Genomic DNA, 27084 nt, shown 5'->3' on the forward strand with positions numbered 1-27084 from the left:
GCATTCATATAGTGCTTTTTGAGACCCTCAAAGTGCTTTACAATTCCACTTTATAATTCCCCTCTGGCCATCACCAGTAGGTGGTAGGTGAAGTGTCTTGCCTAACGTTGTCAGTTCGACAACGGGGCTCGAACCTTCTGATTACAAGGCGAACTGCCAACTCTTGAGCCACGATCGCCCTAAATGGCAATAATAATAATAATTATTTGATGTAAAAAAAAATTATAAGAATCATTTTATATATTTTTCCATAGCATTACATTTGAATTAAACAGTTCAATCTTTCAAATAACGGACAAACATTTGTGAATGTATTTTAACAATCTAAATATGCATATGTACAGACAAATACATTTAAAAAAACAAGAAAATTATGTTTTATTACAATACAGTGATTTTACGTTAATTTACATTTGAAATGTAAAATCACAGTCTATTGATGTAAATTTAATGATATTTTAGAAGAACAGTACAAAACTGTAAAATACACAGTAAAATACTTTTATATTACAAATTTTTTTACAGTGTATACCTCTAAGGATATATGAGTATATATTTCTAAGCATAAATGACAATCCAACAATATAAAAGTAACACTATTATTTCAAGTTGGATCCTGATGGGCAGATCAGAGGGATTCACGGTGAACGCGAGCAAAAAACTTGAAGTCTTTCTCCAGTTCACCAAAAATCTGAAATCATTGCTCAAACTCCAGTAACAGTCCCGTTATTTTATCTTTGAACTGCTTCATGTCTACCACACTTTGGGTCATGCACACATTTTTCAAACAGGGGAAGTGAGCTGCATCACCACCAGGGCTGGACTGGGACAAAAAAACGGCCCGGGCATTTTGACTAGCGACCAGCCCACCAGGTATTATAGGAATAGGAATATTCCTATGGTTTTTTTTATAGGAAAAACCATAAAGCCTTTGAATGAAAACAAACACTGTTGTGACAGTGATGTACACTGTCTTGTTGGTATATATGTATCAATCTAATAAACTTAAACCTACAGCATCCTCTCTATTCTGGTATTCTAAACAGTACTTAGCCGAAACCCAAAGACTGCTCGGTCGAGTTAACCTCCTGAACTATCTACAACATATGGTGGAAACCTGAAATCAAGACAGAGAAGACTAAAGGTGAGACATGATCATTACTGAATATTAAAAATAATAAATGACAGATTTAGATATATTTTCATAAATTATTCATTTACCACATCAATAAACAGCATGGCAGGACAAAATATTTTTTTAACATGGCAACCTTTAAAAAGTGAAAGGAGACAGAAAGACAGGTGAGAAAGAATAAAACTTAATTATACAGTATAATGGGACCCTGAAAAAATATTACTATGTACAATAATGGATTTCTATACATTTTACATCAGATGAAAACGTTTGTTGTAAGATTCAAATAATTTTTGGTAAAAGCTAGACATTTTAATTGAGAATAATAAAAGAAAAGTAGTCCTTGTGCCCCACTTTCGCTGTTAATGCCCTACCTGGCCCCCTGGCAAAATTTTGCTAGACCCGCCCCTGCACAGTTACCAGCTGTCAGCTACATAGAAAAAGGATCCTGGTGTTATTTGTCTCTCAGAAACAGTTCATAACTTCCCTTCAACTCATTCATGTCACCTAAAAGGTAAACCTGTTTCTCCATCACCTGTTCAGCTCTGATGATTCAGTAAGGACATCTCCTGGTTTCATCTTCATGTTTCCCTCTCACCACATATCCAAACCGATATCATGACCAGCAGCTTTACAGCTGTGGCTCCAGAAAACATCAGCTGATAGTAGAAATTAATATTACATAAATTCTAACAACAGCTGATCAAGTTTAAACGTGCTGCTGTTGTTTAGCGCGACATCCGCTGGGTTCCTTGTTCTGGTGCAAAGTGGACAATAAACAAGCAAGAGAGACAGGACTTGCATCAGAAAAGCCGATCATCTGATCATTGATCAGTTTCATGATTGTGGTAGCAAAAGGAGAGGGAGGGGGAGAGGATGAGAGAAGAAGAGACAGCTGACAGCGTAAAGACGCAGAAAAACTCCAGCTTTGTGTCTTTTTCCATTCTAGCTGAAGTCCGGGACAAACTGTGCTCCTTAGGTCAATACGAAACGCGGAATATTTTCTCTGAATACGAGACGATTCGGTTTTTTATGGGACGGTTGGAAACTCTAATAACTTACCTTATAAATAAAATAAAGTTAAACATCAGTAACATCATAGCACCCGCCCAGCAGTATATAAACTCCGTCATGCTAGCTAGTACGCAGAGTTATTGTAACTGACTGTAAAAAGTCAGCATAACGAAAATAAACTCCACCTAAACTTGGTTTATATCTGACCCAGACAGACTGCAGGTCATAAGTTCTCACTTGAAGTTCAGTTCACCTGACACTCGGACCGACGGCCACCTCAAGTCTCTGCTCTTCCTGCCTCACCTTTCCATCATCCACCTGCTGGCCTCCACCACTTGCTAACATTACTGAATCTGTGGAAGCTCCGCAATAGCCACCACCAAACAACAATTGAGTTATTTTTACACATCTCCCAGCATCTGGCCAATCCACCACCTTTCAGTGTTTATACCGTTACGAGAAAAAAAAAAGAAAAAAAACTCATCGGCCCACCGGGCAAATGCCCAGTATGCCCGATGGCCAGTCCAGCTATGATCACCACCAGTGAGCTGCGTCTCCCACAATGACAGCTTCAACTTGAAAGAACGTATGCTGTCATAATACTGCGCGACAACTTTATTGCATCCTTGAAGCTGTTTGTTCAAGTTATTCAGGTGCTCTGTAACATCCACCATAAATGCAAGTTCTGCATCCATTCTGCGGAATGAAATTCTAACACTGGTTTGCCCTTTTCTTCCATGAACTGTTCAATTTTTTTCTTGTAAATTAAAGAAATGCCTCAGCATAGCACCTCAGCTCATCCATTTTACCTCAGTGTGGTATTGCAGGCCATAGATGTGGTCTTTTTCTCTGAGAAGGCTGACAAACTGACGGTGATTGAGGCTTCTGGAACAGATGGGATTAACAATTTGGATGACCACCTTCATGACATTATCCATTTTTAATGACTTGCAACACAAAGCTTCCTCGTGCAAAATACAGTGAAAAGCCCAAAAATCAAATACTCCATTTGCAGATTGCGCTTTATCTCTGAACTTGGTTACGGCGCCTGCTTTTTTCCCAATCATTGAGGGCGCACCAGCTGTAGCCAGGCTGACACCGTGGGACTACTCCACTCCAACCCTGTCCAGTGCGCCGACGAGTGTGGTGAAAATAGCAGCTGCGGTCGTTGTATCTGTAATCGGCACCAACTCCACGAACTCCTCTGTAACGGTCAATGTGTCATCAACTCCGCGGATGAAAATTGCCAGTTGCGGAACATCTGTAATGTCCATGCCTTCATCAATTGCAACTGAAAACGCAATAAATAACTTTACTTTTTGCTTCAACTGGCTGTCCAAATCCTCTGAAAGATCAGAAATCCTGTTGGCAACTGTGTTTCTTGTCAGGCTGATATTTACAAAGGCCTGGCGCTTTTCAGGGTACACTATCTCCGATGCCTTCATTATACGTTTTTAAAAATTCACCCTCAATAAATGGTTTTGATGCTAGTGCAATTTCATTAGCGATGAGGTAGCTAGCTTTCACTGCATTGTCACTGATGTCTAGGCTGTGAGTAAATACAGACGGCTGTTTCTTCAGACCCACCAACGGTTCATTCACCTTCTCTCTACTTCACTGTCCTTGAAAGTTGTCATATTTGTCGGCATGAAGACTCACATAGTGGTGACGGAGGTTATATTCTTTAAGATCTGCAACGTGCTGGAAACACATACATACAAACATACAGTTTTCCTATTCACTTTCGTAAATAAATAGGAGGATTGATTGTGATATATCGTTAGCTTCATAGCATAATTGCCTAAGTCATTTGACTAAGTCAATGACTTAGGCACTTATGCTATGAAGCTAACGATATGTGATAAGACTTTTAAAGATCCAGATTACCTGAAGGAACACCGGCAGATCAACATTAGAAAAGGACAGCACGAGTGAAGCTACTGTAAAAAGTGTTTTTGTTATTTTTATTATCTAAATTCAACTTCTTTTAAAACCTCACAAGTGTGTAATCACAATGCCCACCTTGTTAATTGTCCTGAAAATCTGTATAAGCCAGACAATGAATCAGTGATGAAAGATGTGTGGCGTAGGACTTGGAAGACGTATGTCTTTCAAGTATGTAGTTGCACAGCCCAATGTGGTTGTTGTGGCCGAGAGGTCAAGGCGATGGACTCGAAATCCATTGGGGACTCCCCGCACAGGTTCGAATCCTGTCGACAACGGTCAGCTGTTTTGCGGCAGTCCAGACGTTGATTTGAGAAGAAGGCATGGAGATCACCTGAGAAGGTGCCAGGAGAAAGAGCCAGGCCTTTGCTTGTGAAAATAGAGCACGCAGAAGCAATGGACCCAGCTATGTCCTGACAAAATTAGGCACATATTCAGTAAACATGGCATCCTTCAATTGGTCTCTTAGCCACCCCACACGTTCCCCCGTGTAGTCGTCCAGGATCCAGTCTGAGTACCGCCAATGACTGATGCGTCTGACAAATGCTGATTGCTTTGCAAGAGGATCGGGATTGGAGGAACAGCGGATTTCACCGGGAATGGGACAACAGCAGAAATAGCTTCAAACATTACTGCATGAAAAGCACAAGGAGTGGACACATTTCATTGTTTGGAACACTGCTTTTCACTACAGCTCTTTGCATGTAAAAACTTTGCTCTTCTCCACAGCTGGCTGACAGACACGCAAAAGCGCAAGCAAGAGTGGCCACAGACCCACTATGCCGGCCTTTGTACACTCTCTCCATCTAATGATAGAGAGGAAGGATACATTCACTACTTCTAGCCTCCACTATTCAAATTCAGTATTTTCACAGTGTCCTAAAAGCTTCCTGAAAAGCCTTTACACTGTTTTCCAAAACGCTGCATCCAGAGCACAGTCAGGGACTGGAAGGACAGAGTAGATTTCCCCCATATGGACTTCTCTCTTCATTGGCTCCCAATTAAATCCCAAATAAAAATCCAAATACTTGCCCTCACACACAAGGTCTTGAATAATCACCACCAATTTTGTCTACAAGATCTCACAGTGCCATATCATCCCAACAGAGTGCTTTGCTCTCAGACTGCTGGCTTCCGAGGGGATTTTAAAGTGCAATGGAAGGCAGAGCCATCACTTTTCAGGCCCCTCTCTGTGGAACCAGCTCCCACTTTGTATTCGGGACACAGACACTTGCTCTCATTTTTGAATTAAGCGTAAAACCTTTTTGCCAAAGTCCAATAACTTGAAAGAGGAGCCAAAGACGTCCTCGTCCCAGATTCGTCCCAAGACAGATTCACACCTATTCTCACCTTGTCTGCTGTGACCTGAAGAACTCGCGTGACCATTGCGACTCTCAAGGTGCTAAAAATCACGCAAGAGTTTAAATGCGTGAGAGGCCACACTTGAGTAGCAAAGAAGCTTTGCTGATGAGATTAAATGTGCAGTTGCATGAAAGCACTAGTCTTTTTAGTGATCTACCTTTTGACCAGTTTAGAACCTGACAAGCGAGTAATCACAATGCCCACCTTGTTAATTGTCCTGAAAATCTGTATAAGCCGGACAATGAATCAGTGATGTTGCAGTCTTTCATAGCGATGGTGGTATAGTGGCGAGCATAGCTGCCTTCCAAGCAGTTGACCCGGGTTCGATTCCCGGCCATCGCAGTTGCCACTCGCAGTGCTGTTCAAGCATGTGGGCTGCGTGTTGTTTTACACTAAAAATGTTCTCCGCTCTTTTTGCAAATGCTTACAATGTCAGGCCAGGTGCATTCTTCATCGGCCTCGCCGCTACCGTTTGCTGTGGAAAGACACTGTTCAAACAGGCTTTGAGTTCTCATCACTTCATACCTATACCTTCTTACATGAAACTGGGATTGGACACGCTACTTCTTCATAAAGACACCCAGTCCCACTTTAAATATTGTGCTCAATGTTTGGAATGAAGATAACATTTTACTAACCATGTACTGATCAGCTCTTTGCGGTGGCAAAATCATCAGCTGTGTGTGTTACTGTTCATGCAAACAAGCAAGCTAATGTCAGCCAGCTAGCTTCAACCGCAGCTGTGCTGCACCAATCTCACGGAACTGCAAAACCACAAGCTTTCGCACCAAAGTCATGCAGCTACCGCATTTACAATCCAGCGTGGCCGTTGTTGTGCACATCCTACTTGAAAGATGTGTGGCGTAGGACTTGGAAGACGTATGTCTTTCAAGTATGTAGTTCCACAGCCCAATGTGGTTGTTGTGGCCGAGCGGTCAAGGCGATGGACTAGAAATCCATTGGGGTCTCCCCGCACAGGTTCGAATCCTGTCGACAACGGTCAGCTTTTTTGCGGCAGTCCTGACGTTGATTTGAGAAGAAGGCATGGAGATCACCTGAGAAGGTGCCAGGAGAAAGAGCCAGGCCTTTGCTTGTGAAAATAGAGCACGCAGAAGCAATGGACCCAGCTATGTCCTGACAAAATTAGGCACATATTCAGTAAACATGGCATCCTTCAATTGGTCTCTTAGCCACCCCACACGTGCCCCGTGTAGTCGTCCAGGATCCAGTCTGAGTACCGCCAATGACTCATGCGTCTGACAAATGCTCATTGCTTTGCAAGACGACTGGGATCGGGATTGGAGGCACAGCGGATTTCACCGGGAATGGGACAACAGCAGAAATAGCTTCAAACATTACTGCATGAAAAGCACAAGGAGTGGACACATTTCATTGTTTGGAACACTGCTTTTCACTACAGCTCTTTGCATGTAAAAACTTTGCTCTTCTCCACAGCTGGCTGACAGACACGCAAAAGCGCAAGCAAGAGTGGCCACAGACCCACTATGCCGGCCTTTGTACACTCTCTCCATCTAATGATAGAGAGGAAGGATACATTCACTACTTCTAGCCTCCACTATTCAAATTCAGTATTTTCACAGTGTCCTAAAAGCTTCCTGAAAAGCCTTTACACTGTTTTCCAAAACGCTGCATCCAGAGCACAGTCAGGGACTGGAAGGACAGAGTAGATTTCCCCCATATGGACTTCTCTCTTCATTGGCTCCCAATTAAATCCCAAATAAAAATCCAAATACTTGCCCTCACACACAAGGTCTTGAATAATCACCACCAATTTTGTCTACAAGATCTCACAGTGCCATATCATCCCAACAGAGTGCTTTGCTCTCAGACTGCTGGCTTCCGAGGGGATTTTAAAGTGCAATGGAAGGCAGAGCCATCACTTTTCAGGCCCCTCTCTGTGGAACCAGCTCCCACTTTGTAATCGGGACACAGACACTTGCTCTCATTTTTGAATGAAGCGTAAAACCTTTTTGCCAAAGTCCAATAACTTGAAAGAGGAGCCAAAGACGTCCTCGCCCCAGATTCGTCCCAAGACAGATTCACACCTATTCTCACCTTGTCTGCTGTGACCTGAAGAACTCGCGTGACCATTGCGACTCTCAAGGTGCTAAAAATCACGCAAGAGTTTAAATGCGTGAGAGGCCACACTTGAGTAGCAAAGAAGCTTTGCTGATGAGATTAAATGTGCAGTTGCATGAAAGCACTAGTCTTTTTAGTGATCTACCTTTTGACCAGTTTAGAACCTGACAAGCGAGTAATCACAATGCCCACCTTGTTAATTGTCCTGAAAATCTGTATAAGCCGGACAATGAATCAGTGATGTTGTAGCCTTTCACAGCGATGGTGGTATAGTGGCGAGCATAGCTGCCTTCCAAGCAGTTGACCCGGGTTCGATTCCCGGCCATCGCAGTTGCCACTCGCAGTGCTGTTCAAGCATGTGGGCTGCGTACTGTTTTACACTAAAAACGTTCTCCGCTCTTTCTGCAAATGCTTACAATGTCAGGCCAGGTGCATTCTTCATCGGCCTCGCTGCTACCGTTTGCTGTGGAAAGACACTGTTCACACAGGCTTTGAGTTCTCATCACTTCATACCTATACCTTCTTACATGAAACTGGGATTGGACACGCTACTTCTTCATAAAGACACCCAGTCCCACTTTAAATATTGTGCTGAATGTTTGGAATGAAGATAACATTTTACTAACCATGTACTGATCAGCTCTTTGCAGTGGCAAAATCATCAGCTGTGTGTGTTACTGTTCATGCAAACAAGCAAGCTAATGTCAGCCAGTTAGATTCAACCGCAGCTGTGCTGCACCAATCTCACGGAACTGCAAAACCACAAGCTTTCGCACCAAAGTCATGCAGCTACCGCATTTACAATCCAGCGTGGCCGTTGTTGTGCACATCCTACTTGAAAGATGTGTGGCGTAGGACTTGGAAGACGTATGTCTTTCAAGTATGTAGTTGCACAGCCCAATGTGGTTGTTGTGGCCGAGCGGTCAAGGCGATGGACTAGAAATCCATTGGGGTCTCCCCGCACAGGTTCGAATCCTGTCGACAACGGTCAGCTTTTTTGCGGCAGTCCTGACGTTGATTTGAGAAGAAGGCATGGAGATCACCTGAGAAGGTGCCAGGAGAAAGAGCCAGGCCTTTGCTTGTGAAAATAGAGCACGCAGAAGCAATGGACCCAGCTATGTCCTGACAAAATTAGGCACATATTCAGTAAACATGGCATCCTTCAATTGGTCTCTTAGCCACCCCACACGTGCCCCGTGTAGTCGTCCAGGATCCAGTCTGAGTACCGCCAATGACTCATGCGTCTGACAAATGCTGATTGCTTTGCAAGACGACTGGGATCGGGATTGGAGGCACAGCGGATTTCACCGGGAATGGGACAACAGCAGAAATAGCTTCAAACATTACTGCATGAAAAGCACAAGGAGTGGACACATTTCATTGTTTGGAACACTGCTTTTCACTACAGCTCTTTGCATGTAAAAACTTTGCTCTTCTCCACAGCTGGCTGACAGACACGCAAAAGCGCAAGCAAGAGTGGCCACAGACCCACTATGCCGGCCTTTGTACACTCTCTCCATCTAATGATAGAGAGGAAGGATACATTCACTACTTCTAGCCTCCACTATTCAAATTCAGTATTTTCACAGTGTCCTAAAAGCTTCCTGAAAAGCCTTTACACTGTTTTCCAAAACGCTGCATCCAGAGCACAGTCAGGGACTGGAAGGACAGAGTAGATTTCCCCCATATGGACTTCTCTCTTCATTGGCTCCCAATTAAATCCCAAATAAAAATCCAAATGCTTGCCCTCACACACAAGGTCTTGAATAATCACCACCAATTTTGTCTACAAGATCTCACAGTGCCATATCATCCCAACAGAGTGCTTTGCTCTCAGACTGCTGGCTTCCGAGGGGATTTTAAAGTGCAATGGAAGGCAGAGCCATCACTTTTCAGGCCCCTCTCTGTGGAACCAGCTCCCACTTTGTATTCGGGACACAGACACTTGCTCTCATTTTTGAATGAAGCGTAAAACCTTTTTGCCAAAGTCCAATAACTTGAAAGAGGAGCCAAAGACGTCCTCGTCCCAGATTCGTCCCAAGACAGATTCACACCTATTCTCACCTTGTCTGCTGTGACCTGAAGAACTCGCGTGACCATTGCGACTCTCAAGGTGCTAAAAATCACGCAAGAGTTTAAATGCGTGAGAGGCCACACTTGAGTAGCAAAGAAGCTTTGCTGATGAGATTAAATGTGCAGTTGCATGAAAGCACTAGTCTTTTTAGTGATCTACCTTTTGACCAGTTTAGAACCTGACAAGCGAGTAATCACAATGCCCACCTTGTTAATTGTCCTGAAAATCTGTATAAGCCGGACAATGAATCAGTGATGTTGCAGTCTTTCATAGCGATGGTGGTATAGTGGCGAGCATAGCTGCCTTCCAAGCAGTTGACCCGGGTTCGATTCCCGGCCATCGCAGTTGCCACTCGCAGTGCTGTTCAAGCATGTGGGCTGCGTACTATTTTACACTAAAAACGTTCTCCGCTCTTTCTGCAAATGCTTACAATGTCAGGCCAGGTGTATTCTTCATCGGCCTCGCTGCTACCGTTTGCTGTGGAAAGACACTGTTCACACAGGCTTTGAGTTCTCATCACTTCATACCTATACCTTCTTACGTGAAACTGTGATTGGACACGCTACTTCTTCATAAAGACACCCAGTCCCACTTTAAATATTGTGCTCAATGTTTGGAATGAAGATAACATTTTACTAACCATGTACTGATCAGCTCTTTGCGGTGGCAAAATCATCAGCTGTGTGTGTTACTGTTCATGCAAACAAGCAAGCTAATGTCAGCCAGCTAGCTTCAACCGCAGCTGTGCTGCACCAATCTCACGGAACTGCAAAACCACAAGCTTTCGCACCAAAGTCATGCAGCTACCGCATTTACAATCCAGCGTGGCCGTTGTTGTGCACATCCTACTTGAAAGATGTGTGGCGTAGGACTTGGAAGACGTATGTATTTCAAGTATGTAGTTCCACAGCCCAATGTGGTTGTTGTGGCCGAGCGGTCAAGGCGATGGACTAGAAATCCATTGGGGTCTCCCCGCACAGGTTCGAATCCTGTCGACAACGGTCAGCTGTTTTGCGCCAGTCCAGACGTTGATTTGAGAAGAAGGCATGGAGATCACCTGAGAAGGTGCCAGGAGAAAGAGCCAGGCCTTTGCTTGTGAAAATAGAGCACGCAGAAGCAATGGACCCAGCTATGTCCTGACAAAATTAGGCACCTATTCAGTAAACATGGCATCCTTCAATTGGTCTCTTAGCCACCCCACACGTGCCCCGTGTAGTCGTCCAGGATCCAGTCTGAGTACCGCCAATGACTCATGCGTCTGACAAATGCTGATTGCTTTGCAAGAGGACTGGGATCGGGATTGGAGGCACAGCGGATTTCACCGGGAATGGGACAACAGCAGAAATAGCTTCAAACATTACTGCATGAAAAGCACAAGGAGTGGACACATTTCATTGTTTGGAACACTGCTTTTCACTACAGCTCTTTGCATGTAAAAACTTTGCTCTTCTCCACAGCTGGCTGACAGACACGCAAAAGCGCAAGCAAGAGTGGCCACAGACCCACTATACTGGCCTTTGTACACTCTCTCCATCTAATGATAGAGAGGAAGGATACATTCACTACTTCTAGCCTCCACTATTCAAATTCAGTATTTTCACAGTGTCCTAAAAGCTTCCTGAAAAGCCTTTACACTGTTTTCCAAAACGCTGCATCCAGAGCACAGTCAGGGACTGGAAGGACAGAGTAGATTTCCCCCATATGGACTTCTCTCTTCATTGGCTCCCAATTAAATCCCAAATAAAAATCCAAATACTTGCCCTCACACACAAGGTCTTGAATAATCACCACCAATTTTGTCTACAAGATCTCACAGTGCCATATCATCCCAACAGAGTGCTTTGCTCTCAGACTGCTGGCTTCCGAGGGGATTTTAAAGTGCAATGGAAGGCAGAGCCATCACTTTTCAGGCCCCTCTCTGTGGAACCAGCTCCCACTTTGTATTCGGGACACAGACACTTGCTCTCATTTTTGAATGAAGCGTAAAATCTTTTTGCCAAAGTCCAATAACTTGAAAGAGGAGCCAAAGACGTCCTCGTCCCAGATTCGTCCCAAGACAGATTCACACCTATTCTCACCTTGTCTGCTGTGACCTGAAGAACTCGCGTGACCATTGCGACTCTCAAGGTGCTAAAAATCACGCAAGAGTTTAAATGCGTGAGAGGCCACACTTGAGTAGCAAAGAAGCTTTGCTGATGAGATTAAATGTGCAGTTGCATGAAAGCACTATTCTTTTTAGTGATCTACCTTTTGACCAGTTTAGAACCTGACAAGCGAGTAATCACAATGCCCACCTTGTTAATTGTCCTGAAAATCTGTATAAGCCGGACAATGAATCAGTGATGTTGCAGTCTTTCATAGCGATGGTGGTATAGTGGCGAGCATAGCTGCCTTCCAAGCAGTTGACCCGGGTTCGATTCCCGTCCATCGCAGTTGCCACTCGCAGTGCTGTTCAAGCATGTGGGCTGCGTACTATTTTACACTAAAAACGTTCTCCGCTCTTTCTGCAAATGCTTACAATGTCAGGCCAGGTGCATTCTTCATCGGCCTCGCTGCTACCGTTTGCTGTGGAAAGACACTGTTCACACAGGCTTTGAGTTCTCATCACTTCATACCTATACCTTCTTACGTGAAACTGTGATTGGACACGCTACTTCTTCATAAAGACACCCAGTCCCACTTTAAATATTGTGCTCAATGTTTGGAATGAAGATAACATTTTACTAACCATGTACTGATCAGCTCTTTGCGGTGGCAAAATCATCAGCTGTGTGTGTTACTGTTCATGCAAACAAGCAAGCTAATGTCAGCCAGCTAGCTTCAACCGCAGCTGTGCTGCACCAATCTCACGGAACTGCAAAACCACAAGCTTTCGCACCAAAGTCATACAGCTACCGCATTTACAATCCAGCGTGGCCGTTGTTGTGCACATCCTACTTGAAAGATGTGTGGTGTAGGACTTGGAAGACGTATGTATTTCAAGTATGTAGTTCCACAGCCCAATGTGGTTGTTGTGGCCGAGCGGTCAAGGCGATGGACTAGAAATCCATTGGGGTCTCCCCGCACAGGTTCGAATCCTGTCGACAACGGTCAGCTGTTTTGCGGCAGTCCAGACGTTGATTTGAGAAGAAGGCATGGAGATCACCTGAGAAGGTGCCAGGAGAAAGAGCCAGGCCTTTGCTTGTGAAAATAGAGCACGCAGAAGCAATGGACCCAGCTATGTCCTGACAAAATTAGGCACCTATTCAGTAAACATGGCATCCTTCAATTGCTCTCTTAGCCACCCCACACGTGCCCCGTGTAGTCGTCCAGGATCCAGTCTGAGTACCGCCAATGACTCATGCGTCTGACAAATGCTGATTGCTTTGCAAGAGGACTGGGATCGGGATTGGAGGCACAGCGGATTTCACCGGGAATGGGACAACAGCAGAAATAGCTTCAAACATTACTGCATGAAAAGCACAAGGAGTGGACACATTTCATTGTTTGGAACACTGCTTTTCACTACAGCTCTTTGCATGTAAAAACTTTGCTCTTCTCCACAGCTGGCTGACAGACACGCAAAAGCGCAAGCAAGAGTGGCCACAGACCCACTATACCGGCCTTTGTACACTCTCTCCATCTAATGATAGAGAGGAAGGATACATTCACTACTTCTAGCCTCCACTATTCAAATTCAGTATTTTCACAGTGTCCTAAAAGCTTCCTGAAAAGCCTTTACACTGTTTTCCAAAACGCTGCATCCAGAGCACAGTCAGGGACTGGAAGGACAGAGTAGATTTCCCCCATATGGACTTCTCTCTTCATTGGCTCCCAATTAAATCCCAAATAAAAATCCAAATACTTGCCCTCACACACAAGGTCTTGAATAATCACCACCAATTTTGTCTACAAGATCTCACAGTGCCATATCATCCCAACAGAGTGCTTTGCTCTCAGACTGCTGGCTTCCGAGGGGATTTTAAAGTGCAATGGAAGGCAGAGCCATCACTTTTCAGGCCCCTCTCTGTGGAACCAGCTCCCACTTTGTATTTGGGACACAGACACTTGCTCTCATTTTTGAATTAAGCGTAAAACCTTTTTGCCAAAGTCCAATAACTTGAAAGAGGAGCCAAAGACGTCCTCGTCCCAGATTCGTCCCAAGACAGATTCACACCTATTCTCACCTTGTCTGCTGTGACCTGAAGAACTCGCGTGACCATTGCGACTCTCAAGGTGCTAAAAATCACGCAAGAGTTTAAATGCGTGAGAGGCCACACTTGAGTAGCAAAGAAGCTTTGCTGATGAGATTAAATGTGCAGTTGCATGAAAGCACTAGTCTTTTTAGTGATCTACCTTTTGACCAGTTTAGAACCTGACAAGCGAGTAATCACAATGCCCACCTTGTTAATTGTCCTGAAAATCTGTATAAGCCGGACAATGAATCAGTGATGTTGCAGTCTTTCATAGCGATGGTGGTATAGTGGCGAGCATAGCTGCCTTCCAAGCAGTTGACCCGGGTTCGATTCCCGTCCATCGCAGTTGCCACTCGCAGTGCTGTTCAAGCATGTGGGCTGCGTACTATTTTACACTAAAAATGTTCTCCGCTCTTTCTGCAAATGCTTACAATGTCAGGCCAGGTGCATTCTTCATCGGCCTCGCTGCTACCGTTTGCTGTGGAAAGACACTGTTCACACAGGCTTTGAGTTCTCATCACTTCATACCTATACCTTCTTACGTGAAACTGTGATTGGACACGCTACTTCTTCATAAAGACACCCAGTCCCACTTTAAATATTGTGCTCAATGTTTGGAATGAAGATAACATTTTACTAACCATGTACTGATCAGCTCTTTGCGATGGCAAAATCATCAGCTGTGTGTGTTACTGTTCATGCAAACAAGCAAGCTAATGTCAGCCAGCTAGCTTCAACCGCAGCTGTGCTGCACCAATCTCACGGAACTGCAAAACCACAAGCTTTCGCACCAAAGTCATGCAGCTACCGCATTTACAATCCAGCGTGGCCGTTGTTGTGCACATCCTACTTGAAAGATGTGTGGCGTAGGACTTGGAAGACGTATGTATTTCAAGTATGTAGTTCCACAGCCCAATGTGGTTGTTGTGGCCGAGCGGTCAAGGCGATGGACTAGAAATCCATTGGGGTCTCCCCGCACAGGTTCGAATCCTGTCGACAACGGTCAGCTGTTTTGCGCCAGTCCAGACGTTGATTTGAGAAGAAGGCATGGAGATCACCTGAGAAGGTGCCAGGAGAAAGAGCCAGGCCTTTGCTTGTGAAAATAGAGCACGCAGAAGCAATGGACCCAGCTATGTCCTGACAAAATTAGGCACATATTCAGTAAACATGGCATCCTTCAATTGGTCTCTTAGCCACCCTGATAGGTTTGTAGCATAAACCTATTCGCTGGAACGTTAAGACAATATAATTACACTGCAAGCAAGACACAAGTAGGCAAACTTCTTCATGGTACTCGTGCACGGGAGAGAACCGGACAGGCACCGTTCCTTCGCTTGACCCCAGTAGCTCTCGTCCGTTCTCCCGTATCACTGTCCTTTTATTGAGGTTACATGAATATGCATAAGTTCATTAACATATGACGTCTACATACACAAAGAGTACCTTGCCTGTGTGTGTGTGTGTGTGTGTGTGTGTGTGTGTGTGGGGACTGCTGATCAAAGGGTCAAACATCCTTGGTCAGGAAGAGGGTAGCCTCCCCCTCACCCTAGATGGTTCATCCTAGATAACACGGTGAGGAAGTCCTGCAGTTCATCTAAACAAAGAGCACTTAGACTAGAACAGACGCAACTACGTTAATCCTACCATAAAATAATAAGACACGGTATGACCTCTCATGCTCCCAAAGTGCTGTCTAATACACACAAAGTTTGCAGACTATCAAGGATCAAAACCTCTACCAATCTACAACTAATTACAAACTCTAAGCATATATAAGTAAATATTTCTAAGCATAAATAACAATCAACAATACAAATCTAACACACCCCACACGTGCCCCCGTGTAGTCGTCCAGGATCCAGTCTGAGTACCGCCAATGACTCATGCGTCTGACAAATGCTGATTGCTTTGCAAGAGGACTGGGATCGGGATTGGAGGCACAGCGGATTTCACCGGGAATGGGACAACAGCAGAAATAGCTTCAAACATTACTGCATGAAAAGCACAAGGAGTGGAAACATTTCATTGTTTCGAACACTGCTTTTCACTACAGCTCTTTGCATGTAAAAACTTTGCTCTTCTCCACAGCTGGCTGACAGACACGCAAAAGCGCAAGCAAGAGTGGCCACAGACCCACTATGCCGGCCTTTGTACACTCTCTCCATCTAATGATAGAGAGGAAGGATACATTCACTACTTCTAGCCTCCACTATTCAAATTCAGTATTTTCACAGTGTCCTAAAAGCTTCCTGAAAAGCCTTTACACTGTTTTCCAAAACGCTGCATCCAGAGCACAGTCAGGGACTGGAAGGACAGAGTAGATTTCCCCCATATGGACTTCTCTCTTCATTGGCTCCCAATTAAATCCCAAATAAAAATCCAAATACTTGCCCTCACACACAAGGTCTTGAATAATCACCACCAATTTTGTCTACAAGATCTCACAGTGCCATATCATCCCAACAGAGTGCTTTGCTCTCAGACTGCTGGCTTCCGAGGGGATTTTAAAGTGCAATGGAAGGCAGAGCCATCACTTTTCAGGCCCCTCTCTGTGGAACCAGCTCCCACTTTGTATTCGGGACACAGACACTTGCTCTCATTTTTGAATTAAGCGTAAAATCTTTTTGCCAAAGTCCAATAACTTGAAAGAGGAGCCAAAGACGTCCTCGTCCCAGATTCGTCCCAAGACAGATTCACACCTATTCTCACCTTGTCTGCTGTGACCTGAAGAACTCGCGTGACCATTGCGACTCTCAAGGTGCTAAAAATCACGCAAGAGTTTAAATGCGTGAGAGGCCACACTTGAGTAGCTAAGAAGCTTTGCTGATGAGATTAAATGTGCAGTTGCATGAAAGCACTAGTCTTTTTAGTGATCTACCTTTTGACCAGTTTAGAACCTGACAAGCGAGTAATCACAATGCCCACCTTGTTAATTGTCCTGAAAATCTGTATAAGCCGGACAATGAATCAGTGATGTTGTAGCCTTTCACAGCGATGGTGGTATAGTGGCGAGCATAGCTGCCTTCCAAGCAGTTGACCCGGGTTCGATTCCCGGCCATCGCAGTTGCCACTCGCAGTGCTAATGAAGCATGTGGGCTGCGTACTATTTTACACTAAAAATGTTCTCCGCTCTTTCTGCAAATGCTTACAATGTCAGGCCAGGTGCATTCTTCATTGGCCTCGCTGCTACCGTTTGCTGTGGAAAGACACTGTTCACACAGGCTTTGAGTTCTCATCACTTCATACCTCTACCTTCTTACATGAAACTGTGATTGGACACGCTACTTCTTCATAAAGACACCCAGTCCCACTTTAAATATTGTGCTCAATGTTTGGAATGAAGATAACATTTTACTAACCATGTACTGATCAGCTCTTTGCGATGGCAAAATCATCAGCTGTGTGTGTTACTGTTCATGCAAACAAGCAAGCTAATGTCAGCCAGCTAGCTTCAACCGCAGCTGTGCTGCACCAATCTCACGGAACTGCAAAACCACAAGCTTTCGCACCAAAGTCATGCAGCTACCGCATTTACAATCCAGCGTGGCCGTTGTTGTGCACATCCTACTTGAAAGATGTGTGGCGTAGGACTTGGAAGACGTATGTCTTTCAAGTATGTAGTTCCACAGCCCAATGTGGTTGTTGTGGCCGAGCGGTCAAGGCGATGGACTAGAAATCCATTGGGGTCTCCCCGCACAGGTTCGAATCCTGTCGACAACGGTCAGCTGTTTTGCGCCAGTCCAGATGTTGATTTGAGAAGAAGGCATGGAGATCACCTGAGAAGGTGCCAGGAGAAAGAGCCAGGCCTTTGCTTGTGAAAATAGAGCACGCAGAAGCAATGGACCCAGCTATGTCCTGACAAAATTAGGCACATATTCAGCAAACATGGCATCCTTCAATTGGTCTCTTAGCCACCCCACACGTGCCCCCGTGTAGTCGTCCAGGATCCAGTCTGAGTACCGCCAATGACTCATGCGTCTGACAAATGCTGATTGCTTTGCAAGAGGATCGGGATTGGAGGCACAGCGGATTTCACCGGGAATGGGACAACAGCAGAAATAGCTTCAAACATTACTGCATGAAAAGCACAAGGAGTGGAAACATTTCATTGTTTCGAACACTGCTTTTCACTACAGCTCTTTGCATGTAAAAACTTTGCTCTTCTCCACAGCTGGCTGACAGACACGCAAAAGCGCAAGCAAGAGTGGCCACAGACCCACTATGCCGGCCTTTGTACACTCTCTCCATCTAATGATAGAGAGGAAGGATACATTCACTACTTCTAGCCTCCACTATTCAAATTCAGTATTTTCACAGTGTCCTAAAAGCTTCCTGAAAAGCCTTTACACTGTTTTCCAAAACGCTGCATCCAGAGCACAGTCAGGGACTGGAAGGACAGAGTAGATTTCCCCCATATGGACTTCTCTCTTCATTGGCTCCCAATTAAATCCCAAATAAAAATCCAAATACTTGCCCTCACACACAAGGTCTTGAATAATCACCACCAATTTTGTCTACAAGATCTCACAGTGCCATATCATCCCAACAGAGTGCTTTGCTCTCAGACTGCTGGCTTCCGAGGGGATTTTAAAGTGCAATGGAAGGCAGAGCCATCACTTTTCAGGCCCCTCTCTGTGGAACCAGCTCCCACTTTGTATTCGGGACACAGACACTTGCTCTCATTTTTGAATGAAGCGTAAAACCTTTTTGCCAAAGTCCAATAACTTGAAAGAGGAGCCAAAGACGTCCTCGTCCCAGATTCGTCCCAAGACAGATTCACACCTATTCTCACCTTGTCTGCTGTGACCTGAAGAACTCGCGTGACCATTGCGACTCTCAAGGTGCTAAAAATCACGCAAGAGTTTAAATGCGTGAGAGGCCACACTTGAGTAGCAAAGAAGCTTTGCTGATGAGATTAAATGTGCAGTTGCATGAAAGCACTAGTCTTTTTAGTGATCTACCTTTTGACCAGTTTAGAACCTGACAAGCGAGTAATCACAATGCCCACCTTGTTAATTGTCCTGAAAATCTGTATAAGCCGGACAATGAATCAGTGATAGTGGCGAGCATAGCTACCTTCCAAGCAGTTGACCCGGGTTCGATTCCTGGCCATCGCAGTTACCACTCGCAGTGCTGTTCAAGCGTGTGGGCTGCGTGTTGTTTTACACTAAAAACGTTCTCCGCTCTTTCTGCAAATGCTTACAATGTCAGGCCAGGTGCATTCTTCATTGGCCTCGCTGCTACCGTTTGCTGTGGAAAGACACTGTTCACACAGGCTTTGAGTTCTCATCACTTCATACCTATACCTTCTTACGTGAAACTGTGATTGGACACGCTACTTCTTCATAAAGACACCCAGTCCCACTTTAAATATTGTGCTCAATGTTTGGAATGAAGATAACATTTTACTAACCATGTACTGATCAGCTCTTTGCGGTGGCAAAATCATCAGCTGTGTGTGTTACTGTTCATGCAAACAAGCAAGCTAATGTCAGCCAGCTAGCTTCAACCGCAGCTGTGCTGCACCAATCTCACGGAACTGCAAAACCACAAGCTTTCGCACCAAAGTCATGCAGCTACCGCATTTACAATCCAGCGTGGCCGTTGTTGTGCACATCCTACTTGAAAGATGTGTGGCGTAGGACTTGGAAGACGTATGTCTTTCAATAATAATAATAATAATGGATTGGATTTATATAGTGCTTTTCAAGGCACCCAAAGCGCTTTACAATACCACTATTCATTCACTCTCGCATTCACACACTGGTGGAGGCAGCTACAGTTGTAGCCACAGCTGCCCTGGGGCAGACTGACAGAAGCGAGGCTGCCATATCGCGCTATCGGCCCCTCTGGCCAACACCAGTAGGCAAGTAGGGTAAAGTGTCTTGCCCAAGGACACAACGACCAGGACAGAGAGCCCAGGGATCACACCGGCGACCTTCCGGTTACAGATGCGATTCCTAACCCCCTGAGCCACGATCACCCTATATGTAGTTTCAAGTATGTAGTTGCACAGTCCAATGTGGTTGTTGTGGCCGAGCGGTCAAGGCGCTGGACTAGAAATCCATTGGGGTCTCCCCGCACAGGTTCGAATCCTGTCGACAACGGTCAGCTTTTTTGCGGCAGTCCTGACGTTGATTTGAGAAGAAGGCATGGAGATCACCTGAGAAGGTGCCAGGAGAAAGAGCCAGGCCTTTGCTTGTGAAAATAGAGCACGCAGAAGCATTGGACCCAGCTATGTCCTGACAAAATTAGGCACATATTCAGTAAACATGGCATCCTTCAATTGCTCTCTTAGCCACCCCACACGTGCCCCCGTGTAGTCGTCCAGGATCCAGTCTGAGTACCGCCAATGACTCATGCGTCTGACAAATGCTGATTGCTTTGCAAGAGGACTGGGATCGGGATTGGAGGCACAGCGGATTTCACCGGGAATGGGACAACAGCAGAAATAGCTTCAAACATTACTGCATGAAAAGCACAAGGAGTGGACACATTTCATTGTTTGGAACACTGCTTTTCACTACAGCTCTTTGCATGTAAAAACTTTGCTCTTCTCCACAGCTGGCTGACAGACACGCAAAAGCGCAAGCAAGAGTGGCCACAGACCCACTATGCCGGCCTTTGTACACTCTCTCCATCTAATGATAGAGAGGAAGGATACATTCACTACTTCTAGCCTCCACTATTCAAATTCAGTATTTTCACAGTGTCCTAAAAGCTTCCTGAAAAGCCTTTACACTGTTTTCCAAAACGCTGCATCCAGAGCACAGTCAGGGACTGGAAGGACAGAGTAGATTTCCCCCATATGGACTTCTCTCTTCATTGGCTCCCAATTAAATCCCAAATAAAAATCCAAATACTTGCCCTCACACACAAGGTCTTGAATAATCACCACCAATTTTGTCTACAAGATCTCACAGTGCCATATCATCCCAACAGAGTGCTTTGCTCTCAGACTGCTGGCTTCCGAGGGGATTTTAAAGTGCAATGGAAGGCAGAGCCATCACTTTTCAGGCCCCTCTCTGTGGAACCAGCTCCCACTTTGTATTCGGGACACAGACACTTGCTCTCATTTTTGAATGAAGCGTAAAACCTTTTTGCCAAAGTCCAATAACTTGAAAGAGGAGCCAAAGACGTCCTCGTCCCAGATTCGTCCCAAGACAGATTCACACCTATTCTCACCTTGTCTGCTGTGACCTGAAGAACTCGCGTGACCATTGCGACTCTCAAGGTGCTAAAAATCACGCAAGAGTTTAAATGCGTGAGAGGCCACACTTGAGTAGCAAAGAAGCTTTGCTGATGAGATTAAATGTGCAGTTGCATGAAAGCACTAGTCTTTTTAGTGATCTACCTTTTGACCAGTTTAGAACCTGACAAGCGAGTAATCACAATGCCCACCTTGTTAATTGTCCTGAAAATCTGTATAAGCCGGACAATGAATCAGTGATGTTGCAGTCTTTCACAGCGATGGTGGTATAGTGGCGAGCATAGCTGCCTTCCAAGCAGTTGACCCGGGTTCGATTCCCGGCCATTGCAGTTGCCACTCGCAGTGCTGTTCAAGCATGTGGGCTGCGTATTGTTTTACACTAAAAACTAGGGGTGCAACGATACACAAAATTCACGGTTCGGTTCGGTTCGAAACTTTGGTGTCACGGTTCGATATTTTTTCGATACAAAAAAATGTTCATGCCTTTTTAATTTGTCATTTATTAAAATTATAAATATATATTTTAACTCAAAAGTACAGTTTTTAAATTTAACCCTAACCCTTGTGCGTGTTTTTTATTTTGACAGCGAATGCGCACCTGCGGACCACTTATGTGCAGCCCTGGTTATTTAGCTCGTCATATTGCAGCCACAGAAATTCTTTTGTCCATGTGCACTTTCTTTTTGCCTTATAGTCTCATTTGTCATAACTTCTCCGTTTTGTGGTAAGCTTTTCTTTGGCTGTCACTTTTTCACCCTGACCTGTCTTATTTGGCTCAGCAGAACTAAAATATATATACTGCTACTTTTACACACGGACTCACATAAGCTCAGCGATTCTCTGCGCGATCAACCTCTCACATGTTTAAGCTTGCTGCGGGAGATTTCACTTGTCATGTTTGCATAGTAAGCTAACAATTAATAAGACTATGTCAGAGGAATTGGTGCACAAATTATCATCACTCACAGATCAGTGCTGTCATTGCAAAGTGAAAGCAAAAAAACAAGCACAAATTCAAACGCCACTTCAATATGTCACATATTGACAGTGGCTCACCGATGCCAATGACATAATTACCCAGCTACATTTCTGAAAAAATGCAAAAGCATTGACATATATTTTTCCTACAATAGCCCGACGGGCAGGGAAGAGAAAGATTTTGTTAGCCCGACTGAAAAAAATCGCTAGCTCCAGGACGTCGGGCTAGCGATATTGCAAGCCCTGTATCTGATTGAGGAATCACTCATCTTTGGAAAAGAGAGTTTATTACAGAGAAATGTCTCTTTCCAAAATAAAAGCTATACTATCCGCTTCTTCTGGGCTATATTCTCAGCAGCATAAGGAGAATCATGTGCTAACAGCTGTCTAAATGACTCGGCTAAAGTTAGTAGCATGCTTGTTGTTTTTTGTCTGCTTCCACTTGTCTTTGCACTACGATGATGTCGGCGTAAATGTGCAGTCATATTCGTTGTGTTCCCACTAGTGCTGTCAGCGTTAATCTCGTTGAAATGACCTTAACGCCACAACACGGCAAATCTCCGTTAACGAGCTACCGCCGATCACTCCGTGCATGGGGCTACACGGCCAACACGTTAACGAGCTAACTGCGCTAACACACTAGTTCACACCAATGTAATTGAGCATTGCATGGCACATCCAACATACTGTTTTACTTTAGTCCATGACTCGCTTACCTTCAGGGTCATACGCCACATGAAAACCAAAATAATTCCAAACGCCAGATCTGAATGAGGTTCAATTTGCCTGTTGCAAGGAGAGCTTAACTTCTGTCTCGCTAGCTTGCCCTGCGCTCTTCCTTCTGACTATGCTGTCTGTGTTGAGCGCTCAGTGGATCTGCGCTCGACAGTGCAGCCTAGGCGGAGTAGTCGAACACAGATTCACTGAGCGCTCAACACAGACAGCATCGTCAGAAGGAAAATTGATAAAATAAATTACAAATGTTGTATTGTTCGATACATATGCGTACCGAACCGAAAGCACTGTATCGAACGGTTCAATATCGATACGAATATCGTTGCACCCCTAATATATATATATATATATATATACATATACACACAATTCAGAGTTTGTGTGCTTTTACTGAGAGACACTTATTGTTGGATTTGCAGCTGGTTAGATCCTCATCTGGTGGTCTCAATGGGGACTTTGTGGATCCATGCAGGCCACAGAGGAGGAGAAGGAAAGAGCAGGTGTCCAGGTGAAGCTCAGACTGTTTCAGAAGTGTGGGGTAGCTAGTGAGCAACGCTGAGCTTTTCTGATTGCCTATGTGGAAAATGTCTCAGTGCCTAGATCTTTTCCAAGGAGGGGGATTCTTCTTTCCCTGCCTTCCTTGAATGTGCAGGGCCTGGGTCTCTGAGACCCTGTCACCTCAGGAGTGCTCATCCATACTCTGCAGTTCTTTCTGACATCTGTCTTTAGAAAAAATACAGCAAATATTCAAACCCAAAGTAAAAACGAGGAGATGTGAGTCACAGATGTGAGAGCTGCCTGCTTCTGTACTCCTGTTCCACCTGCTGTTTTTTTTTTAAATGAAGCCTCTAAGAAAATGTCTTTCAGTCTGTCAGTTCCTGTGTGCTCACTATAATCAATGCTTCATTTGTCAAGTCCCTTTTATTTTAAATATGCTGCCATGTAAAATAACGTCAACGCTTGACCCTTCTCGTCATAGCAGTGTAGATCTACCATTTGTTGCTAGAATTTTAGAAAGGGTTGTGGCTAAGCATCTTAAAAAATACTTAATTGTCCTTCTTAGTTCTCCACCTCCTTTTTTTGTTTCTCCATCTGTGTTGATGAAACAGCGATACATAGCTGACACCTGTCAGGACAGACCTGTTTGTCTAGATACAGCTGAGATTAACTACGGCACCAGGAAACGTCTTTTCTCAAATCTCTTTTCTTTTTTGGTGTTTTGGTCCCATGAATTGGAGGAAACATGAAACTTTGTTATGGAAACTTTGTTATGGTTTTTGTGACTGTGGTGTTTTTGTGGATGATGACTGTTTCCAAAGGAGGTAAATACGATGTTAACACTCCAACTGTTGTTGCCATGATGCTATGACAAATTTTAATACTAACAACTGAAATGTAACTGATTAATTATAATGTTTTTTAGTTAAAAACAATCAACAGAACAAACAGCTGTCATATTCTGGTATGTTTCAGGTAACTAAAAAAGTGCTATTGCTGTTATCTTACAAAAATGAAGCCACTGTAGGACTTAGATTGTGTCTAGTATATGTGTGCGTGTGTGTGTGTGTGCGTGTGTGTGGGTGTGTGTGTGTGTGTGAAGAAAAATGTTGTTTGGTTCTCGCCCAGTGATTCAGATGCCACTCATTTTTCCTGATCTAGCATCGTGAGGTTGATTGACATGTTTACTTTGTGCTGCATTGTGTTGAGCCGAGTTGTAACCAGGTGCTAACAATGGTTTGCAGCTGTTAAGCCTTCCGTGATGACAAACACTTTTGGTTTGCTGATGTCTTTGTTTTGTTGCCTCAGGAGCTAATGTGGGTTGCAGAGCTGCTTTTCCTAAACTGAGCTTTTATGTTTTTAATTATCTGATGTTTCAGATACTGAAGTATCCTGTGTATTTATGGAAAAATGCATCTTACCGTGCACTTTCCAAAGTGACACTGACATAGTCATCCACTGGCTGCAGGAAACTGCAGGAAACATTCATGTCCACTCATTCTACCACAACCAAGACCAGCCCGCACTTCAGGACAAGCATTTCAGAGGCAGGACTTCACTATTCAACAACCAAATCTCCAGAGGAAATGCTTCACTCCTGCTGATGTGGGCAGATGTTCAGGATGAAGGCAGATACAAATGCTATACCAGCACCATCACAGGAAACAAGGAATCGTTTATAAACCTTGAAGTAAATGGTATGGAGTAAAATATGAATATAATAGCACATGAAATAAAAATACAGAAGAATATAAGACAAAATCGTGAGCATTCAGGTTATACTTTTTTAATTGATGAGTTTCTCTTCATATTTAGTGAAAATTCGTTGAACTTACACTTAAAGCCTGCAGCTCTGAGTCAATATTGTAACTGTAAGTTGCAATTCATTATGTCTATATATAGCAGGCAAGAAATAAAGCTGATTGTAACATGAGAAATTTGAATACACTTTTGCAGCTCCAGTACAAGAAGTCAATCTTCAGCAAGTAGGAAACACGATGAACTGCAGCTCAGAGGGAATCTTCCCTGAACCCCAGTTAATCTGGTCCACCAGCCCTCCATCCAATGTGTCGCTCCAGTATGAAACCACAGTCCAGCAGACAGAACAGCAGCTTTACAACATCAGCAGTTCTCTGATACTTTCAGACAGTGATAAAGATTCTGTTTTTAGCTGTAACATCAGCACTCGTAGAAACTGGAGGAACGCAACTTTAAGTGAACAAGGTGAGTCTGGAAACCAGCAAATCAAATAGGTGTGTAGAGTGCTAGTTATTTACTTTACTTTACAATTACTCATTCATCAACACGCAAAAATGTGTCAGTTATTTATAAAATGTTTATCATAAATATACATCCGACAGTTTAAATGAAAAATAATCTTTCAATTTAGGGAATGTTGTCCCTGTTAGAGGCTTCAGAGGAGGAGTCTTTGCAGCTTTTTTGGTCGTGGCAGCAGCTGGTCTGGCACTGTACTGCAAATGGAAAAGAAGTTAAAGTTATGTTCTTCTTTCACTTTTTAATTGTATGTTGCTTGTATTGATATTTTATTCAGATAAACAAGGAAAAATATGGGAAGATCAAAGAGCTATTAAAGCAAAATGGAATTAAGTTTTGTTCATGAAAATGTTTAAACCCAATTAAATAGATAGTACTTTTGTCAGCCAGTTTTCTATTAACCTAACTCCTGTCTCAATTTTTTTTAATGATTCAATTCAGATTATGAATGCATGAAATGAAACATAAATTATGTGTATATCTGTTTTTTGAGGGTTTTTTTCTTTTCTCTGTTTAACAGAGAGATGGGAATAAATCCTCCAAACAGACGAACTCTAAACACCCACCAGCTTTAGTCAAATGAAGACTTCAAACCGTGGTTATAGCGGGCTTGAATTAATTCATGCAACAAAGACTAAAATAGAAACAACAACAGCAAAATAGAAAATAAAAGCTGATCTGTTAACAGTATTCATTTGGTAGTCATGTGCAATATTTTTACAGTAATCTATATTTTATGTTCTTTGAGGTATGACACAGAACAGATCACGATCAGATTTTACTGAAATTTTTTAAAGATTGAAAATGAAGTGTACATCATGTTTTGTAAAATTATGTAACCTTTTTTTTCTAGCCATGTGTTGTTGCTGTTTTATTTTTCGAGTTTTCTTTTTCTTACCTACTTTAATCCTGTTTCATTAGGTGTATTTTATCTTCAGTCCAGCAGGTGGCAGTGTGGTCAGATGTTTTACAGTGGAAGCAATTTTTTCTTTCATGAATCGTTGAGTTTTTCTGTGGTTTAAATATCCCATTTATTTATTTATGTATTTATTTGCATGTGCATGTAAGCATGTATGGATTTATTTATTGATTTTTTGAATATTTTGTGAAAGCAAAAATATTTTTACTCTGTAGGAGAAGCAAACCTAACTTGGACACAAAACACAATAAAATCCAAATTATGTTGTTGTTTTTTTAAATTCAGCACACAAAGTAAAAATAAATGTAAAATTTAAATTCTCTTGGTACGTAAATATAACGAGAAATAATGAAGTAGAAGTATGTTCTTATATACTCAGGTGATTGTGTTTTAGTAGCCTCTCATTCATAATGAATGAAAACAGTAACATTTGCTGCCATGTGTTCTCATTCTGTTCCTTCTGCTAATCTTCTTTTGGTTACAGTTGGGATTATCAAACTTTTAATAATTTAAACTTTAATAATTTTAGCTAATTCACATACATTTAAACTGTATCACCTGTTTCACTCTGTGCATATGATGTTTCAAGTGATGTCACTTTTTTTTTTATTGTGTGCAGCTTATTCCATTCATATCTTACTACAATAAAATCATGCATTATCATCA

At 43.4% G+C, this 27084-nt stretch overlaps 1 protein-coding gene and 15 non-coding genes across 17 annotated transcripts; all 16 read left to right on the forward strand.

The window, feature by feature from the left end:
- The first annotated feature begins 4289 nt into the window (after window positions 1–4289).
- On the forward strand, window positions 4290–4371 carry trnas-cga (transfer RNA serine (anticodon CGA)). The gene has a single exon. It is a non-coding gene; the product is annotated as a tRNA-Ser (tRNA).
- A 1354-nt stretch (window positions 4372–5725) lies between these two features.
- trnag-ucc (transfer RNA glycine (anticodon UCC)) lies at window positions 5726–5797 on the forward strand. Its single transcript has one exon. It is a non-coding gene; the product is annotated as a tRNA-Gly (tRNA).
- Window positions 5798–6372: 575 nt separating this feature from the next.
- On the forward strand, window positions 6373–6454 carry trnas-aga (transfer RNA serine (anticodon AGA)). The gene has a single exon. It is a non-coding gene; the product is annotated as a tRNA-Ser (tRNA).
- Window positions 6455–7813: 1359 nt separating this feature from the next.
- On the forward strand, window positions 7814–7885 carry trnag-ucc (transfer RNA glycine (anticodon UCC)). The gene has a single exon. It is a non-coding gene; the product is annotated as a tRNA-Gly (tRNA).
- A 575-nt stretch (window positions 7886–8460) lies between these two features.
- Window positions 8461–8542, forward strand: trnas-aga (transfer RNA serine (anticodon AGA)). Its single transcript has one exon. It is a non-coding gene; the product is annotated as a tRNA-Ser (tRNA).
- Window positions 8543–9901: 1359 nt separating this feature from the next.
- trnag-ucc (transfer RNA glycine (anticodon UCC)) lies at window positions 9902–9973 on the forward strand. The gene has a single exon. It is a non-coding gene; the product is annotated as a tRNA-Gly (tRNA).
- A 575-nt stretch (window positions 9974–10548) lies between these two features.
- trnas-aga (transfer RNA serine (anticodon AGA)) lies at window positions 10549–10630 on the forward strand. Its single transcript has one exon. It is a non-coding gene; the product is annotated as a tRNA-Ser (tRNA).
- A 1359-nt stretch (window positions 10631–11989) lies between these two features.
- Window positions 11990–12061, forward strand: trnag-ucc (transfer RNA glycine (anticodon UCC)). The gene has a single exon. It is a non-coding gene; the product is annotated as a tRNA-Gly (tRNA).
- A 575-nt stretch (window positions 12062–12636) lies between these two features.
- On the forward strand, window positions 12637–12718 carry trnas-aga (transfer RNA serine (anticodon AGA)). The gene has a single exon. It is a non-coding gene; the product is annotated as a tRNA-Ser (tRNA).
- Window positions 12719–14077: 1359 nt separating this feature from the next.
- trnag-ucc (transfer RNA glycine (anticodon UCC)) lies at window positions 14078–14149 on the forward strand. Its single transcript has one exon. It is a non-coding gene; the product is annotated as a tRNA-Gly (tRNA).
- A 575-nt stretch (window positions 14150–14724) lies between these two features.
- trnas-aga (transfer RNA serine (anticodon AGA)) lies at window positions 14725–14806 on the forward strand. Its single transcript has one exon. It is a non-coding gene; the product is annotated as a tRNA-Ser (tRNA).
- Window positions 14807–16795: 1989 nt separating this feature from the next.
- trnag-ucc (transfer RNA glycine (anticodon UCC)) lies at window positions 16796–16867 on the forward strand. The gene has a single exon. It is a non-coding gene; the product is annotated as a tRNA-Gly (tRNA).
- Window positions 16868–17442: 575 nt separating this feature from the next.
- trnas-aga (transfer RNA serine (anticodon AGA)) lies at window positions 17443–17524 on the forward strand. Its single transcript has one exon. It is a non-coding gene; the product is annotated as a tRNA-Ser (tRNA).
- A 2305-nt stretch (window positions 17525–19829) lies between these two features.
- Window positions 19830–19911, forward strand: trnas-aga (transfer RNA serine (anticodon AGA)). The gene has a single exon. It is a non-coding gene; the product is annotated as a tRNA-Ser (tRNA).
- A 1360-nt stretch (window positions 19912–21271) lies between these two features.
- Window positions 21272–21343, forward strand: trnag-ucc (transfer RNA glycine (anticodon UCC)). Its single transcript has one exon. It is a non-coding gene; the product is annotated as a tRNA-Gly (tRNA).
- Window positions 21344–22933: 1590 nt separating this feature from the next.
- Window positions 22934–27081, forward strand: LOC146567601 (V-set domain-containing T-cell activation inhibitor 1-like). 2 transcript variants are annotated; one of them, XM_085287543.1, is made up of 5 exons: window positions 22934–23235; window positions 24605–24922; window positions 25182–25448; window positions 25615–25719; window positions 26020–27081. In XM_085287543.1, the coding sequence occupies exons 1-4, from the start codon at window positions 23175–23177 to the stop codon at window positions 25716–25718; spliced, it is 750 nt and encodes a 249-aa protein (XP_085143669.1). In that variant the 5' UTR covers window positions 22934–23174; the 3' UTR covers window position 25719; window positions 26020–27081. The 2 variants fall into 2 exon arrangements, with proteins under 2 accessions (XP_085143669.1, XP_085143670.1); XM_085287544.1 differs by lacking the exon at window positions 22934–23235 and adding an exon at window positions 23724–24049 and having other exon boundaries at window positions 25615–27081.
- The last annotated feature ends 3 nt before the right edge of the window (window positions 27082–27084 follow it).

This window comes from Mchenga conophoros, linkage group LG9 (genome assembly GCF_057382185.1).
Source record: "Mchenga conophoros isolate Kocher_MC1m ecotype Shallow Benthic linkage group LG9, M_conophoros_male_GT1.1, whole genome shotgun sequence".
Classification (NCBI taxonomy): Eukaryota; Metazoa; Chordata; class Actinopteri; order Cichliformes; family Cichlidae; genus Mchenga; species Mchenga conophoros.